Consider the following 16,464-nt stretch of genomic DNA (forward strand, 5'->3'; position numbering starts at 1 on the left):
TTTATGTTGTATATGATATTTAGTAGGTACCCCCCAACTCAAGCCCTCCCCCAAAAAGAATTGATTGGAGAAGAGGGGAGAGCAGACCAATTCTGATAGGTTTTTTTTTCCTCCTTGTTATTTTTTAGGTTACCAAAAGGGATGAAGACTCTTCCTTGATGCAGCTAAAGGAGGAATTTCGGAGTTATGAAGCATTACGCAGAGAACATGATGCTCAAATTGTTCACATTGCTATGGAAGCAGGACTCCGCATTTCACCTGAGCAGTGGTCCTCACTTCTGTATGGTGACTTGGCACATAAATCACACATGCAGTCTATCATTGATAAGGTTTGTGAAATTAGCGATGCTTGTTTTAGATCATTGCTGTTCCATTGAAGAGCATTGCAATCTTCTGAAGGGAGTGAAGAGACAACTAGTTAAGAGATTTGTATGTTTTTAAATATTAGGCTTTTTTTTTTAAGTCTATTTATTTTGAGAGAGAGAGAGAGAGAGCGCATGTGCACAAACACGTGTGGGGAGGGGCAGAGAGAGAGAATCCCAAGCAGGCTCCACACTGTCAGCGTGTAGCCCAGCTCCAGGCTTGAACTCACGAACCGTGAGACGATGATCTGAGTCAAAATCAAGAGTTGGATGCTTAACCAGCTGAGCTACCCAGGCACCTCAAACATGAGCTCTTTAAATTATTTTATCTTTATTTCTTTTTACAGTGTTTTTAACTTTCAGAATAAACCAAGGAAGGCTATAGGGAACCAAATACAGGATATTAACATAAAAGAAGCTGACTTACATAGTTTGTTATTTGCCTGTATTCTGACCCCAGAGAGCTAATACAGCTTATAAATAAGTTTTCTAAGTGTCTAATGATGAAGTTCATAGGGCAGATTCTGAGGTGAAAATTTCATTCATCACTGATACTCCTACTATGGAATCTGAAGACACTTGAAAACCTGTTGAGTATGTTGGCTAAAAGAAGCATTCAGATATAAATGTGTCATAAGAACCAGAGTAAAAGCCATTCTGTTTTCTGTTTGTTAGCTGCAGTCTCCAGAATCATTTGCAAAGAGTGTCCAGGAATTGACAATTGTTTTGCAACGAACAGGTGACCCAGCTAACTTAAATAGACTGAGGCCTCATTTAGAGCTTCTTGCAAACATAGACCCTAATCCAGGTATGTGGAAAAATACCCAGTTGCTTATACTTTTACTACCTTTGAGGTAAACAACACAAAAGAATTACTGCTAACAAAATCTCCCTCATTCCCTTGGTGGATTTTTGTAGATGCTGTTTCACCAACTTGGGAGCAGCTAGAAAATGCAATGGTAGCTGTTAAAACAGTGGTTCATGGCCTTGTGGACTTCATACAAAATTATAGTAGAAAAGGCCACGAGACACCTCAGGTAAGCATCTTCATTGCACTTCTGATTGCTTTTATCTCTAATAGAGGTTCATCCTGAACAACTTGAACAAGGTTAATAGACTTCTTATGTGACTCCTATCTCTGTTCTTTTGGGAGAAACTCAAATTTTAGTACATCTGATAGGTAGTTAATAGCATAGCACCCAAATGTTTTTGACCAAGTATAGATTATTGATTTCTTCCAGGTATTTTGTCTCTTTTCTAATGTAGGGAAATTGTCACTTTTTTCTCCATTGCTCTCATATGAATGAGTTTCTATTTGTAAATATGTGGAATTTGAATTTTTAAAATATTTGCAGTGTACATGAGGAGTTTATGTTTAAGGTAGAATCTCTTTTATTCTAATAATGATGTCCATTTATTACGTTACTGTGAGTCATTTCCTATGTTATTTTACATACGTTATTTCTAATCCTCACAGCAAGATAATTGCTGTTCCCAAGCTGAAATTTAAAGAGATTAAATAACATATCTAAGATCATGGTGGCAGTAAGTGACAGAGCTGAGATCAGATCTACTCCAAAGTGATCTTTCCACTCTTCCAGCCTTATTCTACTAGAAAACATTGTAATATTCAAATGTTAACTGGAAGAGAAATGTTTTCTCTTTTTATTTATTTATTAAAAAAATTTTTTTAATGTTTATTTATTTTTGAGAGACAGAGACAGCATGAGCAAGGGAGGGGCAGAGAGAGAGGGAGACACAGAATCCAAAGCAGGCTCCAGGCTCTGAGCTGTCAGCACAGAGCCTGATGTGGGGCTTGAATCCACGAACCATGATGTCTTGACCTGAGCCAAAGTCAGACGCTTAACTGACTGAGCCACCCACGTACTCCTGTCTTTTTTTTTTTTTTTTTTAACTTTATTTGTTTTTGAGAGAGCAAGAGAGAGTGTTTGTTTGTGTAGGGGAGGGACCGAAAGAGAGAGAATCCCAAGTAGTCTCTGCTCTGTCAGCACAGAGCCCAATGTGGGGCTCCATCCTACGAACTGTGAGATCATAACCTGAGCTGAAATCAAGAGTCGAGACACTTAACCAACTAAGCCACCTAGGCACCCCAATAAGTGTTTTATCTTATTAAGGTCACAGAAATAACAACGGTATCTTAAATTTTGATGCAACTATAGCAGATATGATGGGGTTTTTATACTTTTCCGCATTGTTTTTGTGAACTTAAGCAGCTTCAAGAGTAAGAAGAGTGTTGTACTCTCAAGCTGACAAATAAATTGGTTTCATAAATGTTCACTCTTAGGGGAAATTGTATTCTATCTTTCTTGGGAAAGTTTAAGTGGACAAAGCTTATGGCTTTTTTAATTTTTTTTTTTAAGATTTATTTATTTATTTTGAAGGTGGGAGAGGGGCAGAGAGAGAGGGAGAAAGAATCCCAAGCAAGCTCTGTGTGGCTCAAACTCACGACCTGTGAGGTCATAACCCAAGCAAAGTCAAGAGTCAACACTTAACTGACTGAGCCACCCAGGTGCCCTGCTTTTTAAATTATTTTGTATCATAATTTTAAAACAGCAATCAATCTATGAGAAAATCTTTTATTTTTGTGGTCATTGTGTTGTCTGACAAATAAATAGACGTAACGTCTGAACCAGTTTCAGATAATCCTCAGAAGGAATGTCTGAAATATCAATTTAAAGTTACGCTGTGTAATATGTAACAGGAAATGGTGGAATGGCAGTTGTTTCAGCACAAGAATTACTTTTCTGATGTGATAAAGAATTAAAGGTGGTAATCATAAAATTCTGAAGTCCCAAGAGTCCTCACTTTTTCACACACTGATTTTCTGTTTTGTAGCCTCAGCCAAACAGCAAATACAAGACTAGCATGTGCCGAGATCTGCGTCAGCAAGGAGGGTGTCCCCGAGGAACAAATTGTACTTTTGCCCATTCTCAGGAAGAGCTTGAAAAGTAAGTTACGAGAATTCTTTTTCATATAGGTTTAATTTTGGGTCATTATGAAAGTGTTCTATGTAGTCTCAAAGTTTCTGGTGAGTTTCAAAAATGTGATTAAGTTCACATTGTAGACTTCTTTATATTGCAAGATAATCTTTTCTTTTGAAACTATAGCGTCTTGCTTCTGGAAGCAAGATTAGCATAAATGACTTAGAACCTTATTTAAGGGTCATACTTTTAATAACCATTATATAGCTGGAATCCATGTTTTTGCTAATAAGCACCTGTGCAGAAGTACCCTATGTGCAATCTTATTTGCTCAGTTTCAATTGACGATAACAGCAAAATCCCAGGTAAAACCGAACTGCAGATACATTTTCTTTTTTTTTTTTTAATTTTTTTTTTCAACGTTTTTATTTATTTTGGGGACAGAGAGAGACAGAGCATGAACGGGGGAGGGGCAGAGAGAGAGGGAGACACAGAATCGGAAACTACATTTTCTTTTTATGACTTTTGGTCTTCTTAATGTTCTTTTTTCTGCACTTTTTCTCCTCTGGGTAATCCTTCTTTCTGTGTCCATTTACTCCACACGTAGAAGTAAATCAATATAAGCTATATTACATATTGTCCAAGTTTTTGTTGTTTTTTAACCAAACATTCATCATTGAGATCTTGCCAAAAAATTGATTCCCGCCTTTCTATTGAATAACTGGCCTGTGTATCAACTCTTAATGGACATCTCCCTTTTGTTTTTAGACACTTTATTTTTTTTTTATTTTTTATTTTTTTAAGTAGGCTTCACACCCAGCGAGGAGCCCAACATGAGGCTTGAACTCATGACCGTGAGATCAAGACCTGAGCTGAGATCAAGAGCCAGACGTTAAACAGACTGAGCCACTCAGGCACCCTGTTTTTACACTTTAAACTTAAGTTGAACTAATTTTCTCCTCCCATACATCCTCTCCCACTTTCCATTCTGCTCTCCCCCAGTGTACCCTGTCCAGCCAGTTACATATACCATGTTAAAGGAATTGTCTTTGTTACCTTTCCCTCACCTGCTTGTCTGAGTCACCAAGGTAGTTCAGTATGTTTGTTTCTGAACTCTTCTTTCCAGCCTTACAGTCCAAGCTATCATCCCTTTTCTCAATCCACCATTGCCTCCTAGTCTTACAGTTATTGTTGCCACCCCACTCCCATTATTCCCCACAAAACGGAGAATTTTATGCATAAGGCTCATTGCAGATAATGAGAACAGGTAGTTTCTCAATTACTCTGTGGATAAAGTTATAAAATCTAGATTGTGGATCCTGGATCATCTGTGTGCCTACGTTTCTGATCTCATTGCACAGTGCTCCTGAATTGTATTCTATGCTCAGGCCACACTTCTCTTCTGTCAGTGCCTGGAATGCACCATGCTCTTCTACATAATGCTCTTCCTTCTGGCCTTGCCTTTGGAGCTTCTCTTTTGCCTACCTTACTCTTCACTTATTCAGGGGGATCCTCCCCTGACAAAGGTTCCTCTTTGTCATACCAATCAAAATTATGATTAACTTACGATAAATTTTAGTGGATGGCAGACTTTTATGTAAAGGTCCAGATAGTAAATATTTTCAGTTTGGTGGATCACATGGTGATCTGTGTCACAGTCACTCAATTCTGCCATTGTAGCAAAAAAGCGACCATTGTGCATAAAATTGGCATGGGTATATACTTTATTTACAACAAACAGGCAACTTTGGCCCCTGGCCTCTATTGACTGCCTTACTGTGGAGTACCCTCCATGGACTATATTTATCTTGTTTATTACTTATTACTATTTCCTCAGTTGCTAGCACTGGACCCTGTACATAACGAGCTCCACAGCAGCAGCAATCTGATAGAAGATATGTGTGTGTGCATTAGAAAGAAGAGTAGAAACATGTGTCTCCTCTCTGTTTTTACTCCCTACGGAAGAGCCTGGAGAGGTTGCAGGGGTCCTAAGACAAAAAGATGCTGTTTGCACTCAGTCTAAGCAGCTCTCTATACAGAGTTTTACATCAGGATGATTTTTGAGGCTCTAGGAAATCTATTGAGCTTGCCCATACCTGAAATAGAGCTTCTTAGCTAAAGTAGAAGTTTTTAGGGGACTTTCTTGGGAGTTGTTAGACTTAAAAAAGTCAGAGGAGGGGCGCCTGGGTGGCTCAGTCACTTAAGCATCCAGCTCTTGATTTCAGCTCAGGTCATGATCTCACAGTTTGTGATTCGAGCTCCCCGTTGCTTGGGACGCTCTCTTTCCATCTTTCTCTTCCCCTTCCCACTCGCATGTGCTCTCTCTGTCTCTCAAAAATAAATATTTAAAAAAAAGAAATAAAAGTTTATTTAAAAAAAAAGTCAGAAACTGTGATTTCATTGCCTTGCCACCCATAACTGGTGTCCCATCTGAAAATCCATTTTACCTCCTGTACCTTCAAGCTGGCTTTCTACTCTCCATCTCTTGTGCCTACTTTACAATTTTATTATCTCTTGACTGAAATTATATTAGTAGTAAAAAAAAATAATAGCCAAATTAATTGGTCACATTTTTGTGTAATGCTGTTTTTAGTGTTTCACGTGTGTTTACCTAGTTTATCAATTTTAGTTCTCTACTGGCCTTTTACCTGGCATCTCCTTATGTTCAACCTATTTCATTGCTACCAAGATTTTCTCTTGCAAATAATTGTCTGATCATGTCCACGTCTGCTTTAAATTCTTAATTGGTTCCTCAATATAGCAAAGGATCTAGTCCTAATCTAGCTTTGTAGCCTTACTCCACCTTTTGCAGTCTTTATTTTTTTAAGCTACATCTAGTTAATCACTGTTTACTACTGCACAAATTCTTGCATTCTTCTTTCCCTTGCACGTGTTTTTCCCTTTATCATATGCTTACCTCTTTTCTGTTTGGAGAGCTCCTAGTCATACTCAGAGGTCCTCTTCCTTCTGAGGACTTCTCTGACTTCCAAGCCAGTGTTAGTTGCTTCCTTCACTGTGCTGTTGTAGTGCTCTATACATAGTCACTGTATAATGTCAGTTCTCTTGTCATATTGCAGTTATTTATTTGCATGTGTGTATTTTAACTGGACTTCATTTATCTTATGAGTAATTCATCTTGATATTTTTTGCACATAGCAAGTGTCTGATATGTAAATTCAGTATATATATGTTGAAAGGACAAATAATCTACAATTCAATTCATATTTCTAGCTGGCTTCACATTCTCTGTTGCTGTTTGAAAAAAGAAGAGAAAAAAACAGGATAATACAAAGGATTAAGAAAGTGAGATGTCACTATCCTATTGGTTAAAAAATACATGTTGCTGTGTATCTCTGAGCTTTTTGAGGGTGGAACCTTTGTCTTAGTTCACATAATACACCAGGAGCTCTGCAAACATTTGTTTTACTTAAATTAATTTTACTCCAGCCTGCTTTCTCTACTGTGCATTTCTCTAACCAAACTAAATGTAAATGCCCAGCAGTCTCTCCTAAAGTAAATATTTAGGTGACTGTATTTGAGAATGTAGAGTATTAGAATCCTATTTCTAAGAATTGGCTGCATTCTGGAGAATAACAGAAGCCTAGAATCAATCAGCTCAGCAAACATAAAAATGATTGCTAAGTGCTGGGTACTTTTTTGAGGTGCTTCTAGTGAGGAAAGAGGCACAGTAAACACGTAAACACAATTTCAGTTAGTGATACAATGCAATAAAGTCTGAGGTGGAAACGAGCTTGGCAGGCTTGGGAACTAGGAGCAAGACCAGTGTGTCTGGAAGATGGAGAATGATAGGGATGACAAAAGATAAGGCTAGAGAGGCAGGCCACATCACACTGGCTTTGATGACCATGGCGAGGAATTTGGAAGACATAACAGGGTTTTATTCAAATGCAACGATGCGATTTTTTAATCTTACATATTTATTTAAGTAAGCTGTATGCCCAGTATGGGGCTGGAACTCACAACCCTGAGATTAAGAGTCTCATGCTCCACCGACTGAGCCAGTCAGGCATCCCACAACAATGAGATTTTAACTTTGTCTTAGAAATGTCACCCTAGAGTCTGCATGGCTCGAGACCAATGAAATACTATAGTGGTTCAGGTACAAGATTGGTAGCTTGGTCCTACAACTATAGTAATGGAAATGATGAAAAGTGGTCAGATTTGGGATATATATTTGATGAACTGATAGGTTGAATGTGGACTATAAAGAAAAGAATCAAGAATGATTCCAGGGTTTGGGATCTGTATAATCAAGTAGTGTTTTAACTTAGATGGGAAATGCTTTTGGAGGTAGAAAATTAGTGGTTAGTTCTTCTCTTGGCCATATGAAGTCAGAGGCTTACTCCCTGTTCACGCAACAAATATTTATTGAACACACAGTGTGCATCAGGCACTGTATTATATGCTGAAGATAGAGAGGTCAGTCAGAAAGGCAAAAATCTTTGCTCTCATGGGGCTTACTTTGTTGTAGAGAAGATTGACATACAGCAAATAAATACAAAATATAATATCTGGTACTGATTGGTGCTATGAAGAAAAATAACACAAGGTATAGAGAAAGAATGGTTGGGAAAGGGGAGATATTTTAGATGAGGTTGTCTGGGAAGGGATATCAGAGGATATGGCATGTAAGCAGACACCTGAATGAAGTGATGGTGCACTAGAATAAAAAAGATCATTATAGGAGTGAAGTCTTTGGAAAGGCAGATATGCTTGGGACCTGGGGCACAAGTGGAGAGATTGGACCTCGATAGAACCCCAGTGGCAAGATTGACCTGAGTTAAGAGCAGGAGCTCTTCATCTCTTTTTAGGAGGAGGATGTAGTTACAGGTCAGGAAGCTTCCTGGAATTGGTGGTGAAAGAAGTAAGTCTCCTCTGGCTTCATCTGTTTTGTCTGTCAAGTGGGAGGCAATGTCATCAGCAGTGGAGGTAGAAAGGATGTTAGAGATGGGAAAGGGAATTTAGTAGAGAAGTGTGTTAGTGTATTGCTTGGCCATTTTAAATAATTGATCAGAATTTTGAAGAGAGTCTAGAGAGCATGATAGCATGGTTTTTCTCCACCAATGTTCAGCTGCCTGGAAGCAGGCACAGAGTAAGAGAATAGGTGAAAAACTGGATTAGGGTTTTACCAGGAGTTCAACACAGGGAGTGGGCCAAGGGAGTTGAAGTATTTATAAGGGAGGGACAAATGGTGGATAGTGGATTCTAAGCTGAGTAAGGCAGGGAGTGAGGACTTGACGGAGCTCAAAAGGTGATTTTAAAAGAATAAGGAAGTAATTGGCATTTTCAAATGTGAGGTCTGGATTTGAAGTCCAAGTCTTTAGCTGCCTAGATGCTAGGAGCCCAGTATGTACTGCTACTTGCCACATATTTTACCTCCTTTAGTTAAGGTTTTACTTCTTACAACTCCTTATCTTTTAAGGTACTTGCAATTAAAATTTTATTTTTTGCCTGCCAGAGTAATCTTAAAGGTAGCTGAGATTTGTCCTTTGAGGATGGAAAGCAAAGAGCAGCTGGCTATTTTGTATAAGAACCTTTGAGGTGAAAAATGAAGAGCAGGTTTCAGAGAGCATGTTGAGGAAAACACAGGCCCCTCCATGCCAGCAAAATGCCTTTCTAAAATATAGGTCTGCTCATACCCGTCCTTCTTAAAGAAGTAATCAGTGGCCAGATCAATGAAACCAGAAGCTGGTTCTTTGAAAGAATTGACAAAAATGATAAAGACGTAGCCAGTTTGATCAGAAAGAAAAAGGAAAGGACCCAAATAAATCAAGGATAAAAGACAAGAGATCACAACCAGCACAGCAGAAATAAAAACAATACTAAGACAATATTATGAGCAATTATTTGCCAATAAAATGGGCAATCTGGAAGAAATGGACAAATTCCTAGAAACATATAAACTACCAAAACTGAAACAGGAAGAAATAGAAAATTTGAACAGACCCATAACCAGTAAAGAAATCGACTTAGTAATCAAAAGTCTTCCAAAAAACAGCAGTCCAGGACCAGATGGCTTTCCAGGAGAATTCTACCAAACATTTAAGGAAGAGTTAACACCTATTCTCTTGAAGCTGTTCCAAAAAAATAGAAATGGAAGGAAAACTCCCAAACTCTTTTTATGAAGCCAGCATTACCTTGGTTCTGAAACCAAAGTCCCCACTAAAAAGAAAAGTATAGACGAATTTCCCTGATGAACATGCATACAGAAGTCCTCAACAAGATACTAGCCAACTGGATCCAAGAATACATGAAAAAAATTACTCACCCTGATCAAGTGGGATTTATACCTGGGATGCAGGACTGGTTCAACATCCACAAAGCAATCAGTGTGATTCATCACATCAATAAAAGAAAGGACAAGAACCACATGATCCTCTCAATAGATGCAGAGAAAGCATTTGACAAAATACAGCATCCTTTCTTGATAAAAGACCTCAAGAAAGTAGGGGTAGAAGGATCATACCTCGAGATCATAAAAGCCATATATATGAAAGACCCAACACTAATACCATCCTCAATGGGGAAAAACTGACAGCTTTACCCCAAAGGTCAGGAACAAGACAAGGATGTCCACTCTCACCACTGTTATTCAACATAATATTGGAAATCTTAGCCTCAGCAGTTAGACGATACAAAGAAATAAAAGGCATCCAAATCAGCCAGGAAGAGGTCAAATTTCCACTCTTCACAGATGACATGATACTCTATACAGAAAACCCAAAAGATTCCACCAAAACACTGCTAGAATTGATTCATGAATTCAGCAAAGTCGCAGGATATAAAATCAATGCACAGAAATCGGTTGCATTCCTATACACCAACAGTGAAGCGACAGAGAAATCAAGGAATTGATCCCATTTACAATTGTACTAATTGTATCTAGGAATAAATCTAACCAAAGAGGTGAAAAATCTATATACTGAAAACTATAGAAAGCTTATGAAAGAAATTGGAGAAGACACACACAAAAAATGGAAAAATATTCCATGCTTTTGGATAGGAAGAACAAATATTGTTAAAATGTCAATACTACCCAAACCAATCTACATCGTCAGTGCAGTACCTATCAAAATAACACCAGCATTCTTCACAGAGCTAGAACAAACAATCCTAAAATTTGTATGGAACCAGAAAAGACCCCAAATCGCCAAAGCAATCTTGAAAAAGAAAAAGCAGGAGGCATCACAATCCCAGACTTCAAGCTGTGTTACAAAGCTGTAATCATTAAGACAGTATAGTACTCACACAAAAACAGACACTCAGATCAGTGGAACAGAATAGAGAACCCAGAAATGGACCCACAAACATATGGCCAACTAGTCTTTGACAAAGCAGAACAGAATATCCAATGGAATAAAGACAGTCTCTTCAGCAAGTGGTGCTGGGAAACCTGGATGGCGACATGCAGAAGAATGAACCTGGACCAGTTTCTTACACCATACACAAAAATAAACTCAAAATGGATGAAAGACCTAAACATAAGACAGGAAGCCTTCAAAATCCTCGAGGAGAAAGCAGGCAAAAACCTCTGATCTTGGCCGCAGCAGCTTCTTACAACACGTCTCTGGGAGTAAGGGAAACAAAAGCAAAAATGAATTATTGGGACCTTATCAAAATGAAAAGCTTCTGCACAGCAAACGAAACAATCAGCAAAACTAAAAGTCATCCAATGGAATGGGAGAAGATATTTGCAAATGACATACCAGATAAAGGGTTAGTATCCAGAATCTATAAAGAACTTATCAAACTTAACATCCGAAAAACAATCCAGTGAAGAAATGGGCAAAAGACATGAATAGACACTCCTCCAAAGAAGATTTCCAGATGGCCAACCGACACATGAAAAAATGCTCAACATCACTCATCATCAGGGAAATACAAATAAAGCCACAGTGGGATACTACCTCACACCTGTCAGAATGGCTAACAATAACTCAGGCAACAACAGATGTTGGCGAGGATGCGGAGAAAGAGGATCTCTTTTGCACTGCTGGTGGGAATGCAAACTGGTGCAGCCACTCTGGAAAACAGTATGGAGGTTCCTCAAAAAATTAAAAATAGAACTATCCTACAAGCCAGCAATTGCACTACTAGGTATTTATCCAAGAGATACAGGTGTGCTGTTTCAGAGGGGCATATGCACTCCAATGTTTATAGCAGTGCTATTGACAATAGCCAAAGTATGGAAAGAGCCCAAATGTCCACTGATGGATGAATGGATAAAGAAGATGTGGTGTGTGTGTGTGTGTGTGTAATGGGAGTATCACTCGGCAATCAAAAAGAATGAAATCTTGCCATTTGCAACTATGTGGATGGAACTAGAGGGTATTATGCTAAGCGAAATTAGAGAAAGAAATATCATATGACTTCACTCATGTAAGGACTTTAAGATATAGAACAGATGAACATATGGGAAGGGAAGCAAAAATAATATAAAAACAAGGAGGGGGACAAGACATAAGAGACTCTTAAATACAGAGAACAGAGGGTTACTGGAGGGTTTGTGGGAGGGGGGATGGGCTAAGTGGGTAGGGGCATTAAGGAATCTACTCCTGAAATCGTTGTTGCACTATATGCTAACTAACTTGGATGTATTTAAAAATAAATAAATTAAGCAAGTAAATAAATAAAAAGGAAAAAAAAAGTAGTCAGTCGCTCTCCAGAATCTCTTAAGATGACTTATATAAACTGACCATAACCTGTTGTCTTTTTTTAACTTTGTGTTCAGTCACTTCATCCTCAGCCAGTATGATCTGGGGACACTTCTCTTTTATTGAGCTCCACCTGCCTCTGTCAGAGTGTGTGTGTGTTTGTGTGTGTGTGTGTGTGTGTGTGTGTGTGTGTGTGTGTGTGTGTGTGAGAGAGAGAGAGAGAGAGAGAGAGAGAGAGAGAGAGAGAGAGAGAGGGAGAGAGGAGACATGCACGAGAGAGAGGGAGAGCAGGAGAGAGGGGAGATGGAGACTAGCGGGATTGAATAATGAGGTTGTTTATAGATACTGAGGGACTGAAAGGGAGACTATTGTGAAGGCATTGCTCATCACTAACACTATTTATATTTAATTACCTTTTGTTTGATTATAACATTAATATCAGATTAATTTAGGCATATGTAATTATGGCTCCAAATGTGTGTAAACTTTTTGTTCATGTAACAGTTGTTCACCACTTTAAAGTTTTCGAACCTTGACTAGGACTACATTATAATGAAGTTTTTGTTGTACAAGTGGAAACAGATTTTCTTAAATGGAGTCCCAAGATCAAATTGCTTTATGTATTGAAAGTGTTATACCTGACCACCATAAATAAAACTATGAATTCAATATCAGAAAATTCTGTTCTTAATCCAGATGCTTTTTACATTAGGCATAAACTAATCTGGTGTAGTGTTTAAGAACGAGTTTTGGTTTTGTAATTTTTTTAATTTATATAATGCTCTAACATTTGGTAACAACAGAATTTTGTCAACTCTTGCATACCTTTCTTCTTCATTCTACATTCCTAAATAGATTTGGTATGGTTCCTTTCATTTTTACATAGTGTACTTTTTATTGCAATTATACAAAATTTTCAAAAGTATCTCTTCCCATTCACTCATCAGGCTTCTTTGATACATGTGTATTTTGCTTGCTACATTAATTACATGTCTACGTGTGTGTGTGTGTGTGTGTGTGTGTGTGTGTGTGTGTGTGTGTGTGTGTGTGTTTTCATGTGACATCTAACAGCAGAGTTTGGTGTAGACTGTATTTGATATTTAGCTGATGAAACTTTTTTTCAAAGCTATTTCCTCCTATTTAAATCTTTTCCCTTTGTCTCCCCCCCCCCCCTTCCAGGGTAAATTTAGTGCAATATTCACCAATATATGTTGATTGTTTTTGAAACAGGTATCGATTAAGGAACAAAAAGATCAATGCAACTGTAAGAACATTTCCTCTTCTAAATAAAGTTGGTGTAAACAACACTGTCACAACCACAGCCGGAAATGTCATTTCTGTCATAGGAAGTACTGAAACAACGGGGAAAATTGTTCCAAGTACAAATGGAATTTCAAATGCAGAAAACAGTGTTTCCCAGCTAATCCCACGTAGTACTGACAGTACTTTAAGAGCTCTGGAGACTGTGAAGAAAGTGGGGAAGGTTGGCACTAATGGTCAGAACGCAACTGGGCCTTCTGCAGAGTCTGTAACTGAAAAGTAAGTATTAGGTAAAAATGGTTACTGTGAGTTACTCAGCCTTTTGAGAAATGACTGAGTATTTTAATTTACCCTAAGGGAAAGGAACTAATCAGAATTTTTAATGCATAATCTTCACCTGGTGGAAAAAGCACTTGAATCCCCCAAAATTTGAGTTCTAGTCCTGGCTCTGCAGTTGAAAAGCTCTGTGACCTTAGAAAGTCAATTCAGCTCTGGGTTTTGTTTTCCTTGACTGTAAACTAAAGAGTTTGGACCAGAATTGGGTTTTTTCCACACTAGATCTTTGAACTTTAGGATCGTATACAGAGGGGTACCAGAAAGGGGCTAAATAGAAACCTCAGCAAGGTGAGATTCTAAGCCTCCAGCCTCTGCTTCACTCAGAACAGTCTATTCTATATTCTTTAATGATGTGTAGTAGCTAAGAGGGGGCTCTTGGGAGGCAAACTCCCTGGGTTCAAATTCTGGCTCACTGTTTTCTAGCTGTTTGAACTTAGGCCAGTTAATCTGTCTCCCTCAATTTACTCATCCACAAAATTCATACAGTAATAGTAACTACTACACAGGTTGGTTGCACAGATTAAGTGAATCACTATTGCAGTGTGCATTGAACAGTACCTCAATATCTTGTTGTTATTATTACCAATATTTTCAGGTTTCAGCATAAGGAAGGGTTTTGGTTCTTTAAGAAAAAAGTTTTAAAACTTTTTGACCATCTGAGTTACTTACACCTCAGAAATCTCATGCTTTGGTATTGTTTTAGGGTCTCAGTTAAATCATGTTCCGATTTTGTTGCCCCTGAATAGTCGGTCAGCATTTATTATATGCCTTCTAGGAACAAAGTATTATGCTAGTGATTTCATATAATAAACAGTGGGTAGGTAAGCAATTATATTCTTTATTTCTGCAGTTAGCATGTGATAGGAGGATTTGTTTATTGGAGGATCCTTACAGTTTTCTCTGGGAGAGATTTTTAGAAATGACATGTCAGAGAACATTGTCTAGTTAGCAAATGATATTTGAACATTCATTCTGAGCTATGTTCTTGTCACACTTGAAAATACAGGACTGTATAAGATCTCTTTTCCTTTAAGAAACTTACGAGAGTGTAGTTGTGGAGACAGCATTTACACAAATGAAGCAAAATTGGAATTGGATGAAAGAACAGGAATATTTTATATTGCTGGGAAAAATATGGTGGATTTCAGAAAAAGAAACAGCATAATATGGGTCAAATTTGTTGGTAATTATTTGGAATATTGAAGAGACCAGCCTTTTAGAACAGGAAGTTTATGTTAGGGACTGGTTAAAATAAGATTAGATAGGTAGGTTGCACCAGATTATGGAGACCTTGTGTTACATATATGTTTAGAAAATGAGCTTTTGAAGGTTTTTGGCAAGGTAACCTAGAACTGTTTTATATCCATACGAGTGGAATGTATTCACCCGTAAAAAAAAAAAAAAGGAGTAAATACTAATACATACTACAGTCAATGTGGATGAACCTCGAAACTGTTAAGTGAAAGAAGCTAGATACAAAAGGCCATATATTACAGAGTTCTATTTATGGTAGTGTCCAGAATAGGCAAATCCAGAGAGACAGAAAGTAGATGAGTAGTTGCCAGGGGCTGTGGAGTGAATGCTAATGAGTAGAGATTTCTCTCAGGGCTGATGAAGGTGTTTCAGAATGAGGTAGTGGTGATGGTTGTTGCACAACCTTGTGAATATACCAAAACTCACTGAATTATACACCTTAAAAAGTAAATCCTATCCCAATTTTTTTTTAATTATAGACTAAGGGAACAACTTGAAAAAATAAATAAATCATTAATTCATTCAAAAATTAGGGATCTTCTATGTGCCCAACACCAGCCAGCTGGTAGAAGTAATGAAAATGAACTAAATAATACTACTCCCTGCCTCTGAGGGTCTTACAGTGTGATTTGGAGGCAGACGTAAACAGATATTATATAATACGTTCTGATAGGTACTATAATGGAGTTGTGTTCCAAGTGTTATTGGAACACAAAAAGTAATAATATTCTATAGGGAGTTATTATGAAAGACTCCCTAGAGGTAAAATGAGCCCAGGAAGACCTGAGGTAGTTCCAAAAGTATGGATAGTTGGGAAGGAAAGATCTTATCAGGACAGGAAGCAGCCCTGGCAAAATCAGGTAGGCAGGAGAGGGGTGCTGCAAAGGAGAGCCTGGAATCCTGAGAGCCATGTAGGCTACAGCTGTAGTAATCTAGCTGTCTGTCTGGAATGTGGCTGAAGGTTAGCTTTTTCCTTAGTCTCATTTTTGTGGATAGCTTGCATGATCACGTGAGGCTGTGAATCTTGTCATGGATTTTGATGCCTTTTCGCTGACAAGTCTAAAAATTTGCCATTTCTTTTTATGTTTATTTTTGTGAGAGAGGGAAAAAGTGTGAGTGGGGAAGGGATGGGTGGGGGGAAACAGTATCTGAAGGGGGCTCTGCTGACAGCAGACAGCCTGATGTGGGGGCTCAAACTCACGAACCACAAGATCATGACCTGAGCCAAAGTTGGACGTTAAACCGACTGAGCCACCCAGGTGCCCCCTAAAGTTTGCCATTTTAAAGTACTTATCCCAATTTGACAGTATATAACCTTTTGATATGGAAGGACCAGATGATCTATGTAAAGCATGTAGCATAGAGCCTGGAATGTGCTCAGTAATTGCTCGATAAGAGTTATATTACTGTTACAAGGAAATCCTAATTATTTTCCTTGTTGCCTTTATTTAAGTTCAAAGAATAAATATAGCCCTAAAATATCTTTAAACTGTAAGTCAGTAAATTTGTATCTGCTATTATTACCCACAGTTCCTTAGTTATTTCCATTTTACACATAAAAGTAAACATCTGCTAGACTAATCTGCTGTGCTAGACTTAAAAGCAGCCCATACTTGTTTGTATTCTAGCTTTAAA

General features: G+C 38.1%; 1 protein-coding gene and 1 non-coding gene across 6 annotated transcripts in view; both read left to right on the plus strand.

Moving 5' to 3' along the window:
* The window catches only part of RC3H2 (ring finger and CCCH-type domains 2), a 52,639-nt gene that overhangs the window by 21,786 nt on the left and 14,389 nt on the right, over window positions 1–16,464 (plus strand). For all 5 annotated transcript variants that reach the window (XM_027035043.2, XM_027035044.2, XM_027035045.2 and 2 more), the window contains 5 exons: window positions 129–329; window positions 1,038–1,170; window positions 1,281–1,399; window positions 3,219–3,331; window positions 13,210–13,518. In XM_027035043.2, coding sequence (XP_026890844.1) covers window positions 129–329; window positions 1,038–1,170; window positions 1,281–1,399; window positions 3,219–3,331; window positions 13,210–13,518 — 875 coding nt within the window. The remainder of the gene's footprint in view (window positions 1–128; window positions 330–1,037; window positions 1,171–1,280; window positions 1,400–3,218; window positions 3,332–13,209; window positions 13,519–16,464) is intronic.
* On the plus strand, window positions 841–951 carry LOC113592931 (small nucleolar RNA SNORD90). The gene has a single exon (XR_003412933.1). It is a non-coding gene; the product is annotated as a small nucleolar RNA SNORD90 (small nucleolar RNA).

This window comes from Acinonyx jubatus, chromosome D4 (assembly GCF_027475565.1).
Source record: "Acinonyx jubatus isolate Ajub_Pintada_27869175 chromosome D4, VMU_Ajub_asm_v1.0, whole genome shotgun sequence".
Lineage (NCBI taxonomy): Eukaryota > Metazoa > Chordata > Mammalia > Carnivora > Felidae > Acinonyx > Acinonyx jubatus.